This window comes from Suncus etruscus, chromosome 7 (assembly GCF_024139225.1).
Source record: "Suncus etruscus isolate mSunEtr1 chromosome 7, mSunEtr1.pri.cur, whole genome shotgun sequence".
Classification (NCBI taxonomy): Eukaryota; Metazoa; Chordata; class Mammalia; order Eulipotyphla; family Soricidae; genus Suncus; species Suncus etruscus.
In genome coordinates this window covers 16,941,801-16,965,018 of record NC_064854.1, presented here as the reverse complement: position 1 = coordinate 16,965,018, position 23,218 = coordinate 16,941,801, and the positions used below count along the sequence as shown (strand labels likewise).

Here is a 23,218-nt window from a genome sequence, read left to right as displayed (position 1 = left end):
CACATCCCCCCCACCCCATGTGCATAGTCTGTGCGGGTCCCGTGTACATCTTAAATAAATAAATAGCACATCTGCTATCAAAGTCATAAAAAAATAAATTTCAAGTTTTACAAACACAAAACGTCCTTGTGTGGTTCGAACAGTTGTTCTTCTCCCCAAAGGGGGAAATTGGCCGCAGGTCAGAGTCAGAGTCAAGTCCTATGTGACAGACAGACCTGCGAGGTTGGTGGGTTGGTCCCAGATCGCTCTACCCATGAGAGGGGAGAGCTTAGGAGTCAGAGTGGCCAGTGCCGCATCCCCCAAGACCCATCAACTTCTGTCTGGGGAAGAGGCGTTGCCTGAAGGTCCCCACATTCACGATGGATCCTTGCCAGGCCTCCCCCAAACAAAGTGCTGTGCTGAGCCTGTGTGCGTGTCTGAGGCAAAGAGCAGAGCCCAGAGGGTAGTGAGGGAGAGCATGGCACAAAAGGGAGCGGGACTGTAACCTCAGGCAGCTGCAGACTCAATCTGCTGACCTCGAGGAGCACACACACTCTGGACCAGTGCTCGCACACATGTGTATGCTCTGTAGTTTGACCTGTGTGCTCATGTCTGGTGTGCATTGCATTCTGCCATGCGTGTGCTCATATATGCATATATGTATACTCATATACATACAGGTATACACATATGTGCGAGACAGCTGAGTCTGGGCACAGGTAGCCTATGAGTAGGGTGTGAGATGGCTGAGGAAACACACACGTGGCATCTATAGCATGTCCTCACTCACTGACCCCTCTGAGACGCAGCATCCCTCAGGGCCCCCCACCAGGCCAGAGCAGGTAAAAACAGCAGGCAGTGAGGGAGGGACTACAGGGGCAGCTTGGGAACCCCAGAGGGTCACTCAGGGAGTCCCAAGAGGCAGGAAACCTCCTCTGGGGCCCCCAGGGTTGACACACTGAGAGTATGACCTGGAGATGCCAGCCCATGTTGACATGGAGAAATGGCCCAGGAGAGGGAGGCTGGGCCATGCCTGCCCCATTGGACCTTCTCCACAGATACTGGGCCCTGCTGGCCTGGGCTCCCAGTCACATTCCAGCAAAGTTCTCCCAAGTTCCAGACCTGAGACATCACATCCCCGACAGGCTGGGCCACTTCTGATGGCCACTTTCCACCCTAAGAAGGAGAAGGTGCAAAGTCATCAAGAGGGCCGAGATTCAGGAACAGTGTGGACCGCAGAGACCTGGGCTCTGGGCAGAGAACAGCACACGGTCCTGAAGACAAGGCTCTAGATGAGAGCCGGCAGACATCCACCCATTCTCTTCCTCCATTGTGCCCTCAAGCATCCAGCACAGGGGCACACACACACACCAGCTTCTTGAAACACATTGTCCCGGTTGAGGACACCCCAATGTAGACTCAATGGCCACAGGCCCTTCTCAGTGTCTCCTTGCCTCCTCCAGAGCCACTGGTCTTCCCCCGCCTCATGGGAACGGTGGGATCAGCTACACAGGATGTGGGATTGGGGTTTAGGGGGCCTCAGGGGGTCACAGGCATAGGTGGAAAGGGCGCTGGATCAGTCTAACAGACGCTGCTGCGGGCAGGGGTCCCCTCGGACCATGGAATCATTGAAGTAGCAGCCACCCGTGGACGGAGCGAAGGCGACATAGGAGGAAGAGCAGGAGCTAAGCTGCAGGGCTGGATGGGCCACTCAGGGGGTCCAGGAGTCGCTGCTGCCCTGGGCATCCTTCAGGCTCTGTTTATAGGAGAGGGTGACACTCAGTGACTGTGGGCGTGGCTTCCTAAGCAAACACAGAGACCATGCGGTTGGGATTCCTCTGCAACCCACGGCCCCCAAACACAGAGCAAGGTCTGGAAGGGCATTGCAGATGGGAAGGAAGGAACTGAGGAGAGTCTGGGAGGGAGTAGGTAGCGTCTCCCTGGGGCCCCAACACCTGCTGGCAGGACTCAGGGGCAGAATTGTTCTGGGGGTACTAGGACATGAACCTGGCACCCCCTGCACTTCCTAACATGAGGTGGCCCCAGGACCCTCAACCCAAGCCAGTCTACAGGACATGGGGTCCCTGGCAGCTGGAGCTTGGACACTTGGCATAGCCATCCTGCCTATTGCTTCCTATTTTGATGGCCACACCCAACGGTGCTCAGGGGTCACTCCTGGCTTTGCACTCAGGATTCACTCCCATTGGTGCTTGGACCAGATGCAATGCAGGAGATGGAACCGGGTCTGCCGTGTGCAAGACAAGTGTTCTCCCCACTGTGCTACTTCTCTGGCCTCAGATTCTGCCCATTTTTGTTTGTTTGTTTTGAGGTCACACCTGGCTGTGCTCAGGGGTCACTCCTGGCTCTGTGCTCAGGAATCATTCCTGGTGGGCTTGGGGGACCCTATAAGATACGAGAAATGGAACCAGGTTGGCCACCTGCAAGGCAAATGTCCACCCCTCTGTGCTATCGCTCCAGCCCCAAGTTCTGCCCACTTCTAATCAAGGGGTCCCAGGCTGAGCCCCACCCTGATGGACACTGCTTCTTTCCCGGACCTGAATTTATGGGCCAGCAGGGGACGCCCTGTTGCTCAGCCTCAGCCGCTGCCAGGCCTAAGGCTGCCCTTCCCAGCCAAGATGCCCTCCATGGGAGAACTCTCCAGGGGGGGTCTCCTGGAGAACCCCACATCCAGAAGCTCAGCCACCAGCAGAATGAGGCAGAAATACTGCCCTGAGCCACGACAGACAGCTCCACGGTGGTTGGACGGACACACGCACGCACAGTGGTGATGAAGACACCAGAACAGGCACTGGCCCCCTGGGGGGACATATGTAAGTGGCATCTATGTCACACAGCCACGAGGTCCACAAGGAGGGTCTGTATTGCACCAGGCTGGCCGCAGGGGGCACAGGGAAGGGGTGGCGGGCATGCAAGAGCGTACCTGTCCCTCAGTAAGGGGAGAACTTTGAGAAAATGTGACAGACAGTTCGTCTTTCACGCAGTGGGGAAAGGCAGAGACAGATGGAAAAGAAAAACAAAACAACTTTTAGTGCTTTCAGCGAGGGTGGAACTGAAAATTCAGAGGGTTGGGGGAGAGGGGTTAGGTCCAGGGTGAGGAAGACCTCCCAGGGAGGACCATGACCCTGGGGGAAAAACTGTCTGTGGGGAAAATTTTGTCCATAGGGAGGAATCTCTGGGGAAGTTGTATCCATAGGGAGCATTCTCCCAGGAAAGGACTTCATCCATAGGAGGGCTCCCTTTAGGGAGGACTGTATTCATGAGGGAGGACTATCCATGGGGGAGGAGTCCAGGATATGGTGAAGAGTCTAGGGGCAGGGAGGGTAGATGCACCCGGGTACTTACAGGCAGACCTTTCCTAGCAAAGGCTGCAGAGAGAAGGAAGAGAATATGAGTGCGGCCATGATGGGGCCCAGACAGGACTCAGGTTAGCTCCGCCAAGGATCTACCCCACAGCATCATAGGATGTCTGACCTCTACCTGACCTCCTCTCCACACAGAAACACACTGTTCCAGGCACTTGGGTGTCCTGGAAAAACTCCTCATTCCAGACCCAAAAAAGAACTCGCTAGGGATAAGCTGGGAGGCCTCAGTGTGAGATGTCTGTGACCCTACAGCCAGGTCATGGCTCCCTCACATAAGGTGACCCTCAGCCGCACCCCAACACCTGCTCCACAGCCACCATAGAGACGAACAGACCCCCCACCCCTCACTGCATCACTCTACTGCAGGAGGGGTGAAGCCCTATCTGTGCTCAAACTGGGCCCCCTGCGAGGGAAAGACGGTTTCTGGAAACATTCCAGCACCCAGGCTCTGCACTTCTTCCATCTGCCATAGAACAAGCAAATGAGGAAAACCCAAGCGGACTGTGACCGTGTTTCCTGCTGCCACGGCAGAACCAGATAAAACAGCTGCTTCTGGGTTCAGCCCTTGAGTGACCCAGATTCTGAAATCCAGACAACAAAGGTGATGCAGGAAGTGACCAAGGAGGCATCAGTGGTCCCAGGACCAAGGAAACGACCTCAGTACACACAGGCTCCAAGACCCAGAGCTGAAGGGAACCTTCCAGAAAGATCCAAAACTTGCTCCTAACTGTCCGAGAGAAAATGCAAACAGACGCTCCCCCAGGACCACAGTAGACCCAACTCAAGTAGGCTCAACTCGGGCTATCCCAGCAGCCCCCACAGACCCCTGCTGTGTTCCCTGCAGGGGCAAGCCGAGAGGGAAGAAAGGGGGGGATGCAAGTGAACGCACGTGGCCAGGCAGCTGCGTGGGCCCCTCCGGGGACAGGCGGACAGGCAGGGCAGGCGGCGCGGAAGCGGAGGGCTCCCCCATGCTGTCGATGCGCGGCTTTTTGGTGGGCTCAGGGCTGGCTAGCGGGGTGACACTATTGCGCCTCAGGAGTGGGTTAGGCCCCTTCTTTGCATCCTAAGCAAGACAAAGACAAAAGAGAGGAGGACAGTTAGGAGGAGAGGAATGAAGAAACGCCAACTGCACACACAGCCTTCAGTGCCACTCTTGCCGCCAGCTCATTCCACCGTGGCTCCTCCTGGCCCCCTACTAACAAGTGGGGTGCCTTAGACCCTGCCCTCCTTGCCTTATCACACCACAGGACCCAGAAGCAAGCAAGTCTGGGATCTTGGCGGGTGTGGGGGAGAGTCAAACAAAGGCAGGGGGAGATAGAGGAAAGCGAGGAGGAAGGCAGAGAGCAAGGAGCTGCGAGGAGGCCATTGTGGGTCCAGCAGATGCGACCTGAAAAAAGCCGACCCTGCTGGGCTGTGTCTGGGGGACAAGCAAGTCCCAGACCTTACCAGCCATCAGGCCCGCTGTAGTCTGAGGTTCCCTGAGGTCTCCACAGTCCTGCCCCAGGGACTACTTTTTAGCCCAATCCCATTGCTCAATCTAGCAGCTCTTGGCCTTTTCTGTTTTTGCTTGGGAAAAGGGAGGGAGGGAGGTGGTTACCGTCTGGACATTTCATGCCTGGAGGCCATCCTCAACTCTGCCTGACCCCCCACTCTGCTCCCTGAGACATCCCTGAGAACAGAGATTGTGGGGCCTAAGGATGCATCTAAGTTCCAGCATCACTCAATGTCACATGGGACCAGATATGATCCAGGAAAGACTCTGGGGGGGTACATGCAGGGAGACACACACTTTTGTGGGAGATGTAGAGAAACCACAGGTGCCCCTGCAGCCTATGACAAGTCAGTGCTAGGAAGGGGTGGGGGCAGTGGGCAAGAGAGCTTAGGGGTACCAGGCAGCCAAGCCCTCCCCCCAAGTCCCAGTGGCTTTGGGGTGCTCCACTCACCTCTGAACGGTCCCGGTGGGTGCTCACCGACCCCACGTTCAGGTACACAGACTCCACACGACAGCCTGACCAGACGGCAAGGACAAAGGGGTCATTACTGAGGTCCTCAGCCCCCAATCGCCATCCCCCCAGAATGCAGGGCCAACCCCCCACTCACCATAGGCAACGGGGGTGAGTTTGAGCACAGTATGGAGGGGACACTTCAGGAAAGGCATCTCCTCTGTGAGAGAAACGGCAGTTCTGAGCAACCTCCATAGAACCCCCAGGAGCCCCAGGGTCCCTCCAGACTCACAACTCTCCTCCCTCACCCACAGCACACCTGCACTCTTGTCCAAAAAGTAGGCCAGGAGGCAGCGCAGCACGGCCTGGTGGCAGATGACCAGAACATTTTCTCGCCGCTCCAGCTCCATGATGACTGGCTCCAGCCTCTGCACCAGGTCCTGGTATGACTATGGACAGAGGGACACTGTTTAGACAGATGGAAAAGCGTGGACAGAGAAATGGAGATTGAACAGAAGGACAGAAATTGGACAGAGGGACTGAGATTGGACACCATTGTGACCACAGAGGACCTTGCATCGGAATCCACCACCAGCCCATATTCTACCACCAGCTGTGTCATCCCAGAGTGCCGAAAACATCTGCACCAGTCAGAGGGAGGAGCCTAGGATAGAGTACCAATCAGAGGGAGAAACAGCCTGGCTGGCAAGAGTGCCACAGCCAGAAGAAGGAGGAGCCTCACTGGAGTAACAGTCAGAGGGAGAAGCCGGACTCCCACCTAGACTTTCTTTGCTCACAGAGGCCTGACAGGCTGAGATGACTTGATCACTCCAAGTCTGAGGGTGCTTATCTGGGACTGGGGGTTATGGGGACAGATGAGGAGACACTGGCAGTATGTGCAGCCCACCCCAGGCAATCACCTCCCCTTCTCCTTCCACCCAAGGTAGGAACGAGGAGCCCCTTCACAGGTTTTTTTCTGAGCGGGAGGGATGCTCAGATGCTGCAGTGTGCTGAAGCCCTGGAGGGAGGCACCTAAACAGGTGAGTTTTATCTCAGAGGAAGGGGCTGGCCCTGGAGGTCACCCAGCAGTCATGTCCCCAGAGGGAGATAGGGAGATCTGAGGGGACCAGGATGGCCATGTTGGCAGACCCCAAAGGAGGATCCTTGAGACCCTCAAAGAAACATGACACTCCGGGAGTCCATCAGTGTCACCGAGCAGCACCCAGAACTCAGAGCCCCAGCCCACACCACACACTCTGGGGGTGTACGCACCTCGCCCGTAGGGTATCGGTAGTAGTACTTGTCCTGCTCTCGCAGCGCATACTCTTCAGGGTATGTGGCCTGAATCTCCTCGTAGGTCATCTCCTCGCAAACACCCTGTGGAAGCAGCAATTCACTTAGGTGCCCACATCTAGGGCCACCCACCTGGTCCACCTAATATTCTACCCGTTGGGAGCATGGGCAGCAACTCATGTCGTGGGCCGCCTACTCACCGCATCGATCTCGTTGAGCGCCTTCCACTGCTCATAGGGCAGCCTCAGTGCCTCGGCCGTCTGGATGGTGCTCTTCAGCTGGCTCGTCCATACCTTGAGGTCCTTCAGGTTCTGCTCCTCCACAAACTTGCTCAGTGCGCTGGCAAACTGCAAGGGCAGAGGGACATGTGAGTGCAGGCCCCCTGGAGAAGCAGCTTCACAGCACTCTGGGTTTACTCAGGCCAGAGCAATAGCACAAAGGGGAGGGTGTTTGCCTTGTATGCGGCTGACCCAGGCTCAATCGCCGGCAATCCTGAACCTGTCAGGATTGATTTCTGAGCATAGAGCCAGGAGTGACCCCTGAGCACCGCTGATTGTGAACCAAAAACAAACAAAACAAACAAAAAACAAAGCCCAACATTCTTTCCTTTCTGCTGATACAGAGGCACAGATGCAGACACATGTGATGGGCATAGACATAACACATGTAATAGATAAAGACAAACAAAACCATCTAATAGGTATGGAGACATGGACATGTGTAAAAGACGTGAGACATACAAATACATCCACATGGATACACAGACGCAGAAACATATAGACACCACATATATACACTCCAGCGCTTACCTTCCTGCCTCTGCTGGAGAGGCCAGAATCGCCCCCAATCTTGCCCTGGAGGTTGTGCTCGCTCTCGCCGTGCCGGCACAGATAGATAGTGCGGGGCTGCACATGGATGTTCATCAGGTAGTACACGATGCGGCTCTGAATGTGGTCCTGGACACGGTTCACCAGGAACCGCCGGCCGACATCAATCACCTGGATGAAGGACAGCTCCCTGCAGGACAAGAACCCACCAGATTCCCCTCAGATCCCCCTCAAGAGTCCCCATCAGATCATTCCTCAAGTCCTCAGCATCTACCAGATCCCCTCGAAATACCCATTGGATCTTTTCTCAAATCCCCCTCAGAACAGTCATCATATTTTTCCTCAGATCCTCCTCAGAATCACGACCCCCATCCTGTCTTTCCTCAGATCTTCACCGGATTCCCCACCATGTTTAGATCCACTCCATTCTCGCCCACCAAAAAAAAAAAATTCCTCAAAATTCATGGCCGAAGCTGTAGTGCAAGCCGTAAAGCATCTGCCTTGCATGCCCTAGCCTAAGACAGACCATAGTTCGATCCCCCGGCGTCCCATATGGTCCCCCATGCCAGGAGTGATTTCTGAGCACATAGCCAGGAGTAACCCCTGAGCGTCACGGGGTATGGCTCAAAAACAAAACAAAAAAAATTCCTCAAAATCCACATCAGGGGAGAGGGAAAACAAATTCCATTAGATCCCTCAGATCCCCATTAGATTCCCCAATCAATCCCCATGAGAACCCCCCTCAGAATCCTCAACAGATCCTTACAGTATCTCCCATAAGGACTCCTTCAGAACCATTAGCAGATTCACCCAGGAACCCCCAAGCAGAATCCCATGAGAACCCACAGCTGGGCCTTTTGGGTCCCTGTCAGATGCCGCCTCAGACCCTTACCATCAGCAAAGCGCCAGGGCCCTTCCTGAAGCAGCTGCCTTGCCCCTGCCAGAGCACTGAGGCCAGCAGAGATGGAGAACAAAAGAGGATTCGGGAACAAGAGCCACCCTGGACCACCCATCTTTGCTCTCACACTTATCCCAGGCAGCATTTGGGTCGTTCCCACGATAGGGGGTGGCTGTGGCGGGAGCGTCACCTGTCGTGCTTGTCGGGGTCCAGGGGCTGGTAGCTAGCCTCGTAGCAGCCGATCCTCTTCATGAAGTCGTCCATGGCCTCGGCCGAGCTGCAGTCCCGGTAGTCCGGGCTGGAGAGCTTCACTTCCTGCAGCCAGAGCAGACATGTCTCATGGCCTTCCCTGGCCACTCACAGAAAGCGAAAGACAGAGGACTGAGTCAAGCCCACACCCCCAACCTCAGAACAAAGGCAGGAAAGGCCAGGGAGGCTAGGCAGGGCCTGTGCTCAGGATCCCTTGTCCAGGAGGTCCAGAGTGGGGGCCCTGCAGCTAGCCTACACTCAAGGTGTAGCCACCCAGGGCTGGCACCTAACTAGGTTTTACTGGCTATAACCCCCATCCTGCCTGAGGAAATAGGAGCAAACAGAAACTCCAACCAAGGTGCAGGCAGTCTTGGGAAATGTTTATTTTACTTATTTGTTTTGGTTTTGGGGTCACACCCAGCAGTGGTCAGGAGTTACTCCTGGCTCTGCATTCAGGACTCACTCCTGGCAGCCTCAGGGGACCCTATGGTATGCCAGGGATTGAACCCGGGTCAACTATATGCAAGGCAAATATCCTCCTCCCTGTGCTATCACTCCAGCCTCAAGGAAACTGACTTTTTTTTGGAGAGGCACACCAGGTGATGCTCAGGGGTGACTCCTGGCTATGCTGCACTCAGAAATCACTCCTGGCTTGGGGAACCATATGGGACGCTGGGGGATCGAACCACTAGGGGATCAAACCTCAGTCCATCCTAGGCTAGCATGCACAAGGCAGATGCTTTACAACTTGCACCACCTCTCCAGCCCTGAAACTGATTTTTTTCTTTTTATGCTAGGAATCAAACCCAGAGCCTCAGGCATGCAGGGCAAGTGCCGCTGAGTCCAGTCAGAACCCCACTTTGGCATCTGTAGGAGATGCCACCCCTCTTCAAAGCTCAATTCCAGGGCTGGTATCTGAGGGGCAATGGAAGTTGGGGTGTAGCTGATCAAGTGGTCCAGGAATGCTCCCCATTCTCGGCAGGGTGCCCCACCAGAACCATGAACCCAGGCATGGTGGAGGTGGAAGCCTTTAGATTTATTTGGACTTTTATCAAAACTCACTAGCTGAGGTGCTCATCAGCTTCAGAAGCTCAGTGTAGCAGAGAAGGGCACTCGGGGCAGAGCTGCTCAGTAGCCTGGAGCTAGGCTCCATCATGGTAAAGGGGATGAGCAAACCTCACAAGACTCTGAGGAAAATGTTTCCTGAGCTCACTGGGCTTCCCCACCCTACACACCATGGAAGCGGCCCAGTGATGTGAGCTCAGCTACTGCAGAGACTTAGCAGCATCTGTTTCCTTCCTTTTCATATCCCCAAATGCCCCCACAATTACCAACAACAATGTGGTTCTGGCCCAAGGCCCACAACTTCAACAGCCCTTCCTGAAAGAGGCCCCATTTCTCAGAAACGCTGCTGGGGTTCTCCCAACTTGGAGAAAAGGCTCAGAACCAGGGCCCATCTCGAACGCAGCCACACCCATGGCTCCCAGGTGAACTCTCTGGCTTGCCACTAGGATCCAACACACTGAGTGGGAGAGCCTGCCAATGAGCAGAGTTTCCACAAGTGAACCAATGAGGTGAGCTTCATCAGAAGAGCCAATGAGGTGAGACTAATCAGGAGAGCCAATGAGGTGAGAATTTCAGGGGGAGAGACAATGAGAGACAAGAGTACTTCAGTGAGAAAGCCAATGAGATGTGTGCTCCAGCGAGAGAGCCAAGGATCAGTTTTTGCAGGTGCAACCTATGGAGATGTTTCATCGAGAGAGCCAATGAGATGAGTGTTTTAGAGAGCCAATGAGATGAGTGTTTCATTGGGAGAGCCAATGAGCTACCACCTGAGCAGGCTGGGGCGTGCCCTTTGCAGCTATGCTATAATCCCATCCATCACTTGATAACACAACAGTGTCAATAACACAATCAACAAAAAAAATTGATTAGTTTATATACTGACTAATAATAAATTCGTTTTAAGTGATGAAACTTAAGAATCAAAGTAAATCACCAGTCCATTTCCATTTACTAAGGGCCCCATATTTGTCTCCAACTTGCTAACCCCCTGGAGTTTCATCTCACCACAGCCTTTCCTTAACCAAAGACCGAACATCTTCCCCTTTCTCCTCTGGTGGGGCCTGCCCTTTGGCATAGTCCTCCACCCATGTCTCATCAGCCTTGAGAAGGTAGCCCTGATAATGCCAGCCCCATTCTTTCAGTATGCAGTCCCCAAGCCCCAAACAAAACCAAGCCCATTTGGGAGGGTCTGACCTTCCCTCTGGCCTTCCTGGTTCTGCCTTTCCTCTAGCCCCCACCCTTAGGGGCTCCCTTGAGCTCTCACCATGATGTTGGAGGCCACCACGGTGGGGTCATCACACACAGACTCAATGAAGAACACCTGAAAAGAGGTGATAGAAAGGTCAGGAACAAAGTGCTACCAGGGCCTTGAAATGAAGAAAGACCTGGGCTCCCCCATAGCCTTCATGTTTACTGAATCTATCCTCAGCCCCCCACTCTGTGCACCTCAAATCTGTTCCCCTTTCCTGGGATGGCAGCCATAAGGCACCATGTGTCTTATGGAGACACAGGAATAAAGGCCATATGGAGGAACCAACTCAGAATCTGCAACCCAAGAGGAAAGCTACTATTCCATCCATTCCTGCCCATCTCTGCTCACTCTTGCCAGCTCCAGAACCCCCACAAAGCTCTTCAGCTCACCTTGAAATCATTTTCTTTGGCAAAGTGAAGGATCATTTGTCTCCTGTCCCTGGTCGTATTGGTGGCATCAAAAACCTGGTTGAAAGAAGGCAGAGCAGGAGCCTGTGTGGGCTGTTACTCACTAGAGGCAGGCCCAGCACCGTAAGGCCCACAGACCCCCTTGCACCGCCATCCACACTCGGATAAGTCCAGGGATAAGAGAACTGAAAGTAAACCCTCAAACCAGCACTGACAAACCATGGTTCAGTCCATGGAGGGCCCCAAGTTGCACAAGGGCCCGACTCTGCAGAGTCCCCAGTGGTCCAGAATGCCAAGAGGATGGGGCCAAGTCAGAATCTAGCAGCCCATACCTTAGGTCCACCTCATGCCCCATTGCCGGACCCAGGAGGGACTTGGGCCCTGTCTGAGCATCAGAGTTACCCTGCCAGACCCCTTCCATGGGCCCCAGACTCACTGCGATCTGGCCCCCTTCTTTCATCAAGTAGCTCCTCACATCCCTCAGAGCAGCAAGTGCGCACTGCCTGCAAACCAGAGACCCAACACCAGCTTCAACAAGCTATCTCTGTGCAACCCACACACCACAGGATCCCAGATATGTTCAGAAAGCCTGATGGACAGGGAACCCTCAAGACAGAGTCCTGCAGCATAGCCTAGGGCCACTTGCTCACATCTGGAGCTCATGGTCACCCTAGTTTCTAGATGATCCTATTTAGCTGGTGGGTCCCTGTATTCTATCTACTGGCTTTGTGCCCATGCCCTATCCCATAATTTTGGCTGGAAAAAGTAAAGGTGGCACCACCCAGACCTATCTTCACCCTTCCAAACTCTAACCCTACCTAGTCCTAACCAACCAACCACAACCCAACCCCAACCCTAGCCATACCCAAACTCAACTTCAACCCTAACCAACCCCAACCTTAACTCTACCCAACCCCAAGCCCAACCTTAACTCTACCCAACCCCAAGCCCAACCTTAACTCTACCCAACCCCAAGCCCAACCTTAACTCTACCCAACCCCAAGCCCAACCGAAGCCCAAACCCTAACCAACTCCAATTTCCAACTGCACCCCCAACCCTACCCAACCCCAATCCCAATCCAAACCCCAACCCAACCTCCCACCCTACTCACTTCCGCACTCTCATGGCCTCCTCGTTGTCCGGCCGGAAGAAGTTGTAGGAACTGAACTGTCTAACAGCCTCACGGCGATACTCGCCCACGTTGAACACTGAGGAAGAAGACAGACCCTCAGTGATCACCCACAACCCAGGAGAGGTACTCCAACTTCGCCCAGGGCTGCCAGGACCATCAGTGGAGACCAAAAAGGCCTCAGACATCCTGATTTCAGCCCACAATTCCAGGAGGAACAGAGACCTCCACTCAAAACTAGGCACAAAGCCCAGAAGGTCACTGTGCAGCTGAGGTAAAGACAGGGTCCACCAGGGCAAGATGACCCCCAGAACATCACAGCAGACCAGGCCGAGCTGCTTGGCAACCCCTCGGCAGAGTGAGCACTCAGCCAGGAGCTGCAGAGTATGAAAAAAGAGAAAGGGTCCAGGATGGCTCTGGGGCTGGGATGCAGGCTCTGCCAATAGGCAACCAGAAATCCATCTCTAGTACAAGGTCCCCAACAAGCAGGATGTGGTCAAAACGTTTATTTTTGGCAGGGCTAGAGCAATAGCACAGTGGGGAGGGAGTTTGCCTTGTATGCCATCAATCTGGGTTCAATCCCCAGCATCCCATAGGGTTTCCCAAGCTTGCCAGGAGTGATTTCTGAGCCAGGAGTAACACTTAAGTGCTGCCAAGTATGGCCCAAAAACTAAAAAAGAAAAATAGGGACCAGAGCAATAGCACAGAGAGTAGGGTGTTTGCCTTGCATGTGGCTGACCCGGGTTTGATTCCCACATTCCATATGGTCCCCTGAGCCTGCCAGGATTGATTTCTCAGCACAGAGATAGGAATAACCCCTGAATGCTGCTGGGTGTGGCCCAGAAAACAAAAACAAAAAATAGGAAAAGAAAAAGTAAAAAAAAAAATGATCCAGTGCTAAAGTGATAGCACCACAGTAGGTAAGGGCATTTGCCATGCACACAGCTGACCTGGATTCAATTCCAGGTTTGATCCTCAGCATCCCCTGTAGTCTCCCAAGAACAACCAGGAGTAATTACTAAGCAGAGTCAGGAGTAACCCCTGAGCATCACTGGGTATGACACCCCCCAAAAAAATGGAGAGGAAATGGTCCATGAGAACCCCAGCAGCCTCTGAAGGCAGCAGGGCCCAGTGGACAGGCTGAGATGAGCCGGTGAGAAGGTGGGGAGGGTGTTGGGGGGCGCAGACACACCTACCTTTTGTGGGGACCCCAATCCAGTTGAGGTAGCGTGTGAGCTTCTTGGAGATATAGGTCTTGCCCCGAGCCGGGAGGCCCACCATGACGATGACAGTGGGCGAGTTGGTCAGCTTGGGCCCGCATGCTGCCAAGGCAGATTAAGCAGTGGTTAGAATTCTCCAGAAGAGCCAGCCCTTCCTGCCATACAGCAGCCCACACAGCAGATATAATGGGGTATAAGGAAGGGGCTCCCCAATCCTGGTGGAGGTGGAATGGTCCAGCAAAGGGGTTCTTAATCAAAGAGGGGTGGTGTGATGGGATCATGACATGGGCCTAGTTATGACAGAAGCCAAGCATGTACCCTCAGCTCCCTTTCTGCATGGAAGGGAGAAGGTGATGAGAGGTAGTATGAGTGAAACCAGCTGGGACAGGGAGAAATGTGGCTCCTGTGGGGTGATGTGTAATGAGATGTTCTTTGGGTATTGGATGGAGGTTTGGTGATGCCACAGTTCCCAGAATGGGAAGAGATACCCCATACATCCTATCCAGGGAGGACAAGAGAAGCTGGTTCAGTAACAATTCTCTGCAATAAACAGGCAAGAAAATTCACACTGCAAGTTGTTTACCCACAATCCAGTTGCTCCAACACATGAACCCACAAGCCTAGATGACACCCCCGGTTAAGCTCTCCAGCCTTCCATCTATTAAAATCCCTTCTCCCTCCACCCACAAAGAGAGGGGAAAAAGCCAAATGAAAGGCAATGGGAGAAAAAGACCACCAGAAAAAAAATTAAGATACAAATGAGAAATATTTGATACAAATGGGAACTATTTCAAAGGTCTCAATTTACTTCATAGTGATGGATGTAAGCCCTGTCCCTGGAGTCCCTCTGCCTTTGTCTACCTTGCTGCCCAGCAAGAGTGGCAGGACGTGGGGACACCCAGGCAGAGGACAAGCCCAGGAAAGCATGTCTGGAAGATGCCCGAACACTGTGTGCTGGCCTGGAGCCTCGGGTGGATGACACAGATTGTCCTAGCCATAGACAAGGTCCTGGACTAATTCCTGTCCTGGGAGAGGTCATGCCAAGGCCACAGCAAGTGTCTATGCAGGGACACTAGTAAGCATGGGGGTCACAGGCAAGGGGCACAGCTACTATATGCAGCCCGGTCAGGATGGCACCATCATAGAGCAAACACCCACCAGGTTCTGGGGTCTGGGGTAGAATGGTGTCCAAGGGATCCTAGCAGAAAGCACAACAACGATGCTCCCAAGGCAAGCAAGGCTGTGACTGTCCCTGAGAATCAGCAAAGCCCAGGGACATGTGAGCAGCTCAGCTGCTGGGGACAGATCGGGGACATGCGCAGTTCCTGTCCCTGTGGTTTCCTGTTGTCTGTGACCTCACTGTGCCCAGACCCGTCATACACGTGCAGATGACATGTCTATGTTTCTGTCTGCGTCTCCATCTGTCCCTGATGCTCCTTCCTGTGGCCTTGTCTGACCTCATATGGAGGTACAGGAGGTGTCACCAAGTTCAGGAGAGCAGAACACTCCCCAATAGACAGGGGGATCCACAAGACTTCATCATGCCCAGATGTCAGGACGAGCCCCAGTGACCCAACACCCCCTGCACTGGCCTTTCTCTGCAGCTGCTGCCTCTGCCGGGAACAAGGCTTTGGCAGGGCACCTGCAGGAGGAGATGGGCATATGAAACCTGACATGGGCACAGGACTCCAGGGTGTGCTCAGGGTGAGTGAGAAGGAGGACAGGAACGTTCTGGAGCTTCTACCCCACTTTCTCCCTGAGTGGCACTTGACATGGCCACCCTGCCAGATGCTCTCAGTGCCTGCCTCTGTCTCGGTTTCCCATTTGCCCCTCCCTGGGTTTCTTCCTCCCCAGCATAGGATTCTGGATTAATTGGTTTTCCCAGAAGTACAGCATGTGATGGGGCAGGATTGATGGTGCAAACAGTAGGGCGTTTGCCTTGCATGGGGCTGACCTAGGACAGACATTGGTTTGATCCCCCAGCATCCCATATGGTCCCCCAAGCCAGGAGCGGATTTCTGAACACATAGCCAGGAGTAACCCCTGAGAGTCACTGGGTGTGGCCCAAAAACAAAAACAAAATGTACAGCGTGTGAGAGCCCCACAGCCATAGGGTGAGCAGAAGCACAAACTAACCACACCAGATTCGGCCACTGAGCCTACAGAGATTGTGTGTGCCCATCACCCACACCCGCCACCTGTGCCCACTGCCATGAAGAGCATTTCGAGAGGCCCCCTGGGCTAGAGACCAGAACTGTCCTGAAAGTGCTTCTCAGGCTCAGACTGACCCAAAGGAGGTGCTTTCCTGAGATCCCATAAATCTCTCAGTATCTGGGGCCACACCCTGGCCCCGGAGCTCAGAGGTAGGTGCCTTCCCTGCTGCACCCAAGAGTCAGGACAGAACCACACAGTGGTGTGAATTAGCTCAGGACCCCTGCTTGGAGAGTTGCGTGAGGAACTCATGCCCCCAGTGCTGCAAGGACACCCCCAAAAGGGCCCTGGGACTTCGCAGCTGTGTTGTGGCGAAGACTTGGGACAGGAACCGCCTGTCCAGCAGAAAATAAGAGCCAGCCAGGGCCCTCTCCTCAGGGCACACTAACCAGCTGCACCTAGGTTTGGGGACCTGCCATGTTTTAGATTTCTAGGGACCACACCCTCTGCAGCAGCCTCTGTATGACCAGATGTATCTGCTTCCCAAATGCCAGCTCCATGCCCCCCCCCAGCACCCAAAAGTCATCCAATGAGAACCTCATTCTTGAGAGTGCCACGCCCCTGGAGCACTGATCATTCGAGTGACATGAGGATGCATGAGCCCAGCACAGAACTGCAGGAACAGGTGTTGGGAAAGAAGAAAAATCCTCAGCCTGGGGCCAGAGCGATAGCACAGCAAGCAGGGTGTTTGCCTTGCATGCAGTCGCCCCAGGTTCGATTCCAGCATTTCATATGGTACCCCAAGCCTGCCAGGAATTAATTCCTGAGCGCAGAGCCAGATGTGACCATTGAGCTCAGAGCCAGGTGTGGCCCAAAAACCAAAAAAAGAAAAAAGAGAATCCTCAGCCGGTAAGGGGATTCCACATCATGCCAGAGTCTGAACTTGTTGGGTACATGCATGGGCCCAGAAGGCCGGTCTGAGGCTGCTTGGAGACAGCTGCACCCGCCCCCCAAACTGTGAACCCATGGGAACCTGCACAGACCAGCCAGCAGCAGTCAGTAATCTACTCCCAGCTCGGTAGCTCAATTGCTCCCAGAGGCAGCTCCAGCAAACATAAGGCATTCGCAAAGGTGAGTGGTGAGTGGCTCTTTAAAACGCCACCAGGCAGGTTACTATTCGAAGAGCCAGAGGTAAAATCTAATCAGTTCCCTGGTCCCAATCTATCTCCCAGCTTCCTCATTGGGTAACAACCCCACCCTACCCGCCCCCTCTTTAATAAACCCCAGAGCAACCGCACAAGCCTCCCCAACTGGGGCAGAAGTGAAGTGATCTAGGAAGAAAGCAGCCCTTCAAAAGTCCCACCTGCCAAGGATGCCAAGGAGACTTGGCTGGCTTTGCTGCTACATCAGCGTTTCTCAATCACGGGGCGCCCGTGCACACACACCCCATCGCCAAGGGGACATAGTCAAAATAAGTGGGAGGAAGCCACACGAATGGGAGAAAATGGGAACCTAATAATCCAACCACACAGCCTGGGAGTGGGAAGAAGGAAAGCGCATCAACGTTCCTCTGAGCTGACTCCCAAATTCAGGGTGACCCAGGGGGCAGTGCAGGCTCCTTCACTGACTCAATTGCATCTGAGGTTTTATACAGCCCAGGAGACAACACCCCAGACCGCATGGGGGGTTCCAGGAGTGGGAGGGGAAAGCAGCTGGTTCCCTTGTCCTCAGCATCCCTAGCGGGTCCTGAATGGCTGAGAAGCATTTTCAGGCAAATCTCGCATCTGCGTGTGAGACGTGCAGCCCAGGCGAGTGTAATGGACGGAAGAGGGAGCCAGGACACGTTCCAGGAGCGACCAAGCGCAAGGGAACCTCCCTAAGCTGGGGGGGGGACCCCTAAAATCCTAGGTGCAGGGATTAGCCTACAACTGCCACCTCCCACCACCTGGGGTGAAAAGTGACACCCCCTTGGCCCAGAGCTACGGTGTTGGGGGAGGAGAGAGATGGGAAGCACCTGCTCCCCAGCTCAGAACTGGCCCATTCCCTCGCTCTCCTGGCTAAGACTCTACCCCCAGACAGCTCCACTCCAGCAGCAAAGGCAGATCCAGAACATACGAGGGGCAAATTGGAGACAGGAAACAGCCTGGAGTCGTGCCAACCCCGGGGCTTCCCCCCAGCAAAGTCACCAGTTGTCCCTAACGGCAAGCAGAACCGGGAACCCAGGAGAGGTCCCTTTGACGGGAAGGGACCAGCCCGGTGTCCAGAGCTCTGTGCCCAAAAAGTCCCTGCTCTGGACAAACTTGTAGGGTTGCCAGAAAGGGTGGCTGAACGTATGGAGCCCCAAAGCCCAAGGGGACGAGCTGTCACGGTGGCCAAGGCGAGAAAGAGGGCGCACGGCCCCCTGCGCACTCACCTGGACGGTTTGCACCTGCGGCGTGCATCTCCGGCAGAGCCAACACCTACTGTGCCTCTGACCCCGCGGTCCTCGGACTTTGACTAGCAGGCCTCAGAGGGGACCCCGCAGCAGCCCGGACGGCGCTAAGAAGGGCCCCCAACTCCCCCGCGCGCTGGAGGCGAGCGCATCAGTTGTGCGCCCTTGCGCACAGCCCATCCCCAAAGCCGTGCCAGGGCCGACATCTAGACCGCTGGCTAGCCAGTCCGGGCCTGGACACAGCTAGTGCCAGCGCAGGTTTAGAAACACCCTGGAGGTGGAAATAAGCCACCAAGGAAGGGCAAGCACTTGGAGGGACCCGGAGAGCGGAGAAAGCGCAGAGCCACCCACCGGACAGGCTCTGGCGACCTCCACCACCACCACTCCCTACTCCCAGTGTCGGCGAATGGAGCCAGACCAAGCCCGGAGGCCGGAGCCCGGAGCTCGCAGGAGCTGCGCTAAGCCACCGGGTACCCCCGCGCGTTCCGGGGAACCGGCCAGCCGGGCCCACAGCGCCCCCGGAACGCCGGCAGAAGGAAGCGCAACTCGGGGCGCCCTGGACCGCCCCTCCGCGACGCGTCGGTGGCACCACCCGCTCCTCCACTCCGGGGAGGAGCGAGGGGCGAGCGGCCGCGGGCCAAGGAGGGGGACCAGGCGGCGGTGGCTGCGGCCGTGCGCGGTGGAACCCAGAACCCCGCAGCTCCGCGCCACGCCGCGCCACGCGCGCTCCGCACAAAGGCCCGGCCGGGCAGGGACACACGCCAAAGCCCCCCACCACGCGCAAAGGCACTCACTCACATCTGGGCAGCGAGGGGCGGTGATCGACGGGAATCCAGATTTTCTGCACCCGGCTCTGGGTCAGCTCCAAGGGCATCTTCGCCAAGTGCGCGCCACGAGCCCCGGAACAAAGCGGGGGAGAGAGAGAGAGAGAAAGGGGGCGCGGCCCGGCTTTTATTTCTTTTGGAAACGTTTCGTGCTTTGTGCCAGATCACCCACCGAGGCCCTCTGGGGCTCGGGGATCGCGGGGATCGCGGGGCCGGGAAGGATCCGGGATGCTCGTGGCGCAGTGACAGCCGAGCCCCCGGCGACGACAGCGTGCGCTCCCCGCCCACCGAGTCTGCGAGGTCTCGCCCGGCGCTCCGCCGCCTTTTAAGCCTCGCCCTTCCCCGGCGGGTGGCGCGCACGTCGGCCCGGGGCGGGGGACGCGGGCCCGGACCGGCCCCTTCCAAGAGACGAGGGCACAGATGGGCGGGCCCAGGCCGCGGGGCGCCCCTGCAGGCTGGTGAAGGGGCGCGCCCCGTTAGAGCTGAGCTGGGCTCAATCCCTTGGATCTGCAGCGCAAGTCCCCATAAACCCCAAATTCCGCGGGTACGGCTTCCCACAGGCATCTCCCACCCCACCTCGGCTGCTGCAGAAAAGAGGCAGCGCCGTGCGCCCCGCGAACTAATCGCCCAAGAAGATGCTGAAAATGCGCGTCCTCAAGGGCCCTGGGGGATGAGGTAGACTGGCAGCGTCAGTGATGGGAGTTGATAGTGGGACTAGCGTGGAACTAAAATTCAACTGTTCATGATTTTATTTATTTCATTTTATTTTATGTTTTGGTTTTGGGGTCATACCCGGTGGCGCTCAGGGGTTACTCCTGTTCTGCGCTCAGAAATCGCTCCTGGCTTGGGGGGACCACGTGGGACGTCGGGATCGAACCCTAGTCCATCCTGGGTTAGCAATGTGCAAGGCAAACATTTTACCGCTGCGCTATCTCTCTGGCCCATAACTTCATTTTTTTTGTTTTGTTTTTGTTTTTGTTTTTTGGGCCACACCCGCGGTGTTCAGGGTTACTCCTGGCTGTCTGCTCAGAAATAGCTCCTGGCAGCACGGGGGACCATATGGGACACAGGGATTCGAACCAACCACTTTGGTCCTGGATTGGCTGCTTGCAAGGCAAACGCCGCTGTGCTATCTCTCCGGGCCCATAACTTTATTTTTTTTAATATCATTATTTAAGCACCATGATTACAAACCTGTTTGTAGTTGGGCTTTAGTTATTAAAAAACAAGCAAACAAAAAAACCTTCACCAGTGCAACGTTCCCACCACCAATGCCCTCCATCTCTCTGTCAAAACTGACAATAACTTTAAATTTTAAAAAATTACTTTAAAAATATGCATTCAGGGCTGGTGTTGGGAAAGAAGAAAAATCCTCAGCCTGGGGGCCAGAGAGATAGCATGAAGGTAGGGCATTTGCCTTGCATGCAGAAGGACACGGGCATCCAGCATCCCATATGATCCCTGGAGCCTGCCAGGGGCGACTTCTGAGTGTAGAGCCAGGAGTAGCTCCCTGAAGCGCTGCGCGGTGTGACCCAAAACCAAAAAAGAAAAGAAAAAAGAAAACGAAAATGCATCCAGGGCAAGAGAGACAACTTGCCTTGCATGAAGAAGGATGGTGATTTGAATCCCAGCATCCATAAGGTCCCCGAGCCTGCCAGGAGTGATTTCTGAGCGTAGAGCCAGGAGTAAATGCTGAGAGCTACCAGGTGTGACCCAAAAAACAATAACAAAACAAACAACAACAACAAAAATACATCCACCAGGCCAAGCATAAGAGGAGAGGATGTGTGCCTTGGGTTTCGGGTGGACCTGGGTTTGATCCCCTGAGCTCCGCCAGAAGTGATTCCTGCGTGGTGCAGAGCCTGGTGTAAGGCCTGAGCAATTATGCCGGGTGTGGCCCAAAACAACAGCAAAGAATACAATTAAATATGCATCCCCTGACTGTTTTTCTGGAGATGGAACCCTAATGCTCTTCTTTCCCCAGGTGGGGCCATCAGGCTGGGAAAGGCCTGAGGGACTAAGGGAGAGGAGAGGCTTGGCGGGGAGAGGGGAGTAGCTGAGGTCTCAGCTGACTTGCGGAGAAGCCAGAAAAATTTCGAACACTTGGTGGGGTGCGGTTCTGGAGGTACATTCCTGAGTCGCTCTTGCAAATTTGCACCCCGCTTTGACCCTTGCGCATCACTACCCGAGTCCCTTCCCTTAGAAATCTTTGCTCTTGGGACGGAGCGATAGCACAGCGGTAAGGCGTTTGCCTTGCATGCAAAAGGACGGTGTTTCGAATCCCGGCATCCCATATGGTTCCCCGAGCCTGCCAGGAGCGACTTCTGAGCGCAGAGTCTGAGTGCCTCCGGGTGTGACCCAAAAACCAAAAAACAAATAAATACATCAAAAAGAACTGTCTGCTCTTGTCCAACTCTGCTCCTCCAAACCCAGGTGTACCAAGTCAGCTGCTGAGGGGCCGGGTAGGAAGGGGCAGTCTGCATGCCTGGGAGGGCAGGAACAAAGGAAAGTCCCCCAAATTGGACAGAGGCGAGAGAGGTCCCTGGACCTCACAGTTCCTCAGCAAATACAATCCAAGACCCCTGTACCCCAGAATTCTGAGGAGGTCTCAGTGATAGTCCAAGCTACGGTCCCCCACACCCCGCTTGGCTCTCGAACCCCTTCCCGCAGGTCGTGGCGACGGTGCCCTTCGTGCCAGGCCCGAATTTCTCTCCAATAGCATCAGTTGGAGCGACCTGTGTCCGGGGCGCGCGCGCCCGCCTTTTGGTCCCGGCCCTGACCGTGGGCACCAGCGCAGGGGCCGGGCCGGACAGCGCGGGCAGGCGGAGGTGGCGCCGGGCGACCACTCCAAGGCGGCCACACGTCGCTCACGTCCCCGCAGTGCCCGCGTCGGCCCAGACGGGACACGCCTCGCCCGACGGACACGCCCTCCTGCCTTCCCCGCCGCCGCAGGTCGCGCCAGGCCAGCTCGGGGCCGCCGGGTCGGATCGGGTCGGGACGCGCGTCGCAGGCAGGGCGCACTGCTTTTCTGTAGGGGGGGTGGGACAGTGAAGGCGGGCCCCAGAGCCTGGGAGGGGGCTGCTGCCACCCTAAAAATGGGGGGTGTCAGGAGAGAGTTGCCCACACTGAGGCTAATACCAGTGCATTCTGGGGTCCGGGTTCTCCCTGGAATTGGCTGGGTCTGTCCCACCTTTATTCGGTGGGACAAGACTGAGTCCAAAGACTCAGCCTCAGTTTCAGCAAAAAAGCCCACACACACACCCCCACCCACCCCCGCCTTCCACAGAACCCTTTGTTTTATCCCCCAGATCAGGGTACCACCCAATGGTGGGATCAGATACTAATCAATGGTGGAAGCAGAATCAGGGTACTACCCTAGGGTGGGGGCAGAATGCCAGGTCACGACCCTAGGGTAGGGCACAATCACCAATCAGGTTAGTGGTCAGTAACAGTAATTCCCCTAAAATATTACATACACAACACTAGGCAACTCAGTCTGGCTTCTTCTAGGTACAGAGGGAAGTGTGGAAATGGGGGGTGGAAATGGGAGGCTTAAGAATTTAGTCAATTACACGATGCAAGAACAAGACGTTGGCAAGTCCTGGTAGGCTAGGTAGATCATCTGCTAACTTGGGAAAATATCAAGGGTGTATTTTAGAGCAATCCTGTGAACCATTGGAAAGGAAGAGTTCTGGAAGAGGCCTCAACTCAAGATAGAAGCATTGTTTTTAAAGATTAATTTGACTTTTAATAAATTTGTTAAGCCATCAAAAAAAAAAAGAAGAAGGAATTTAGTCAAGGACCCGGAGAGATAGCACAGCGATGTTTGCCTTGCAAGCAGCCGATCAGGACCAAAGGTGGTTGGTTCGAATCCCGGTGTCCCAACATGGTCCCCCGTGCCTGCCAGGAGCTATTTCTGAGCAGACAGCCAGGAGTAACCCCTGAGCACCGCCGGGTGTGGCCCAAAAAAAAAAAAAAAAAAAAAAAAAAGAATTTAGTCAAAGGTCTGGGAACCCTGCTTGGCATTTGAAACCTGCTCCCCAGGCCACTCCCCCAGGACTGACAAAAAGCCATGCCCTCAAGTGCTACATGAGCAGATGTGGCAAAAGCCATGCAGGAGCTGTGTGGACATGGGTAGCTGGAAAAGGAGGGGATTAGTGTCCTCT

The 23,218-nt window shown here is 55.1% G+C and overlaps 2 protein-coding genes across 3 annotated transcripts in view; one reads left to right on the top strand and one right to left on the bottom strand.

The window, feature by feature from the left end:
- The window catches only part of ANKRD16 (ankyrin repeat domain 16), a 256,684-nt gene that overhangs the window by 91,071 nt on the left and 142,395 nt on the right, over window positions 1–23,218 (top strand). The gene's annotated exons all lie outside the window — the stretch shown is intronic.
- Window positions 1,387–19,472, bottom strand: PFKFB3 (6-phosphofructo-2-kinase/fructose-2,6-biphosphatase 3). Of its 2 annotated transcripts, XM_049776318.1 has the most exons (17): window positions 19,027–19,472; window positions 13,623–13,748; window positions 12,409–12,505; window positions 11,733–11,799; window positions 11,279–11,353; window positions 10,902–10,958; window positions 8,514–8,638; window positions 7,408–7,615; window positions 6,799–6,945; window positions 6,578–6,682; window positions 5,625–5,754; window positions 5,463–5,525; window positions 5,306–5,370; window positions 4,252–4,425; window positions 3,343–3,365; window positions 2,921–2,970; window positions 1,387–1,735 (listed from the first exon to the last, which is right to left on the bottom strand). In XM_049776318.1, the coding sequence occupies exons 1-16, from the start codon at window positions 19,100–19,102 to the stop codon at window positions 2,928–2,930; spliced, it is 1,581 nt and encodes a 526-aa protein (XP_049632275.1). In that variant the 5' UTR covers window positions 19,103–19,472; the 3' UTR covers window positions 1,387–1,735; window positions 2,921–2,927. The 2 variants fall into 2 exon arrangements, with proteins under 2 accessions (XP_049632275.1, XP_049632276.1); XM_049776319.1 differs by lacking the exons at window positions 2,921–2,970; window positions 3,343–3,365 and having other exon boundaries at window positions 19,027–19,470.

What these genes read in the sequence shown, in the direction of transcription:
- PFKFB3 (XM_049776318.1), bottom strand. Translation starts at nt 19,102, where the DNA reads ATGCCCTTGGAGCTGACCCAGAGCCGGGTGCAGAAAATCTGGATTCCC. An exon ending in TGGTGGCCTCCAACATCATG is followed by an intron (nt 8,639 to 10,901) that starts GTGAGAGCTCAA and finishes CTCTGGCTGCAG; the next exon opens with GAAGTGAAGCTCTCCAGCCC. An exon ending in CTTTTTGGACAAGAGTGCAG is followed by an intron (nt 5,526 to 5,624) that starts GTGTGCTGTGGG and finishes TTTCTCTCACAG; the next exon opens with AGGAGATGCCTTTCCTGAAG.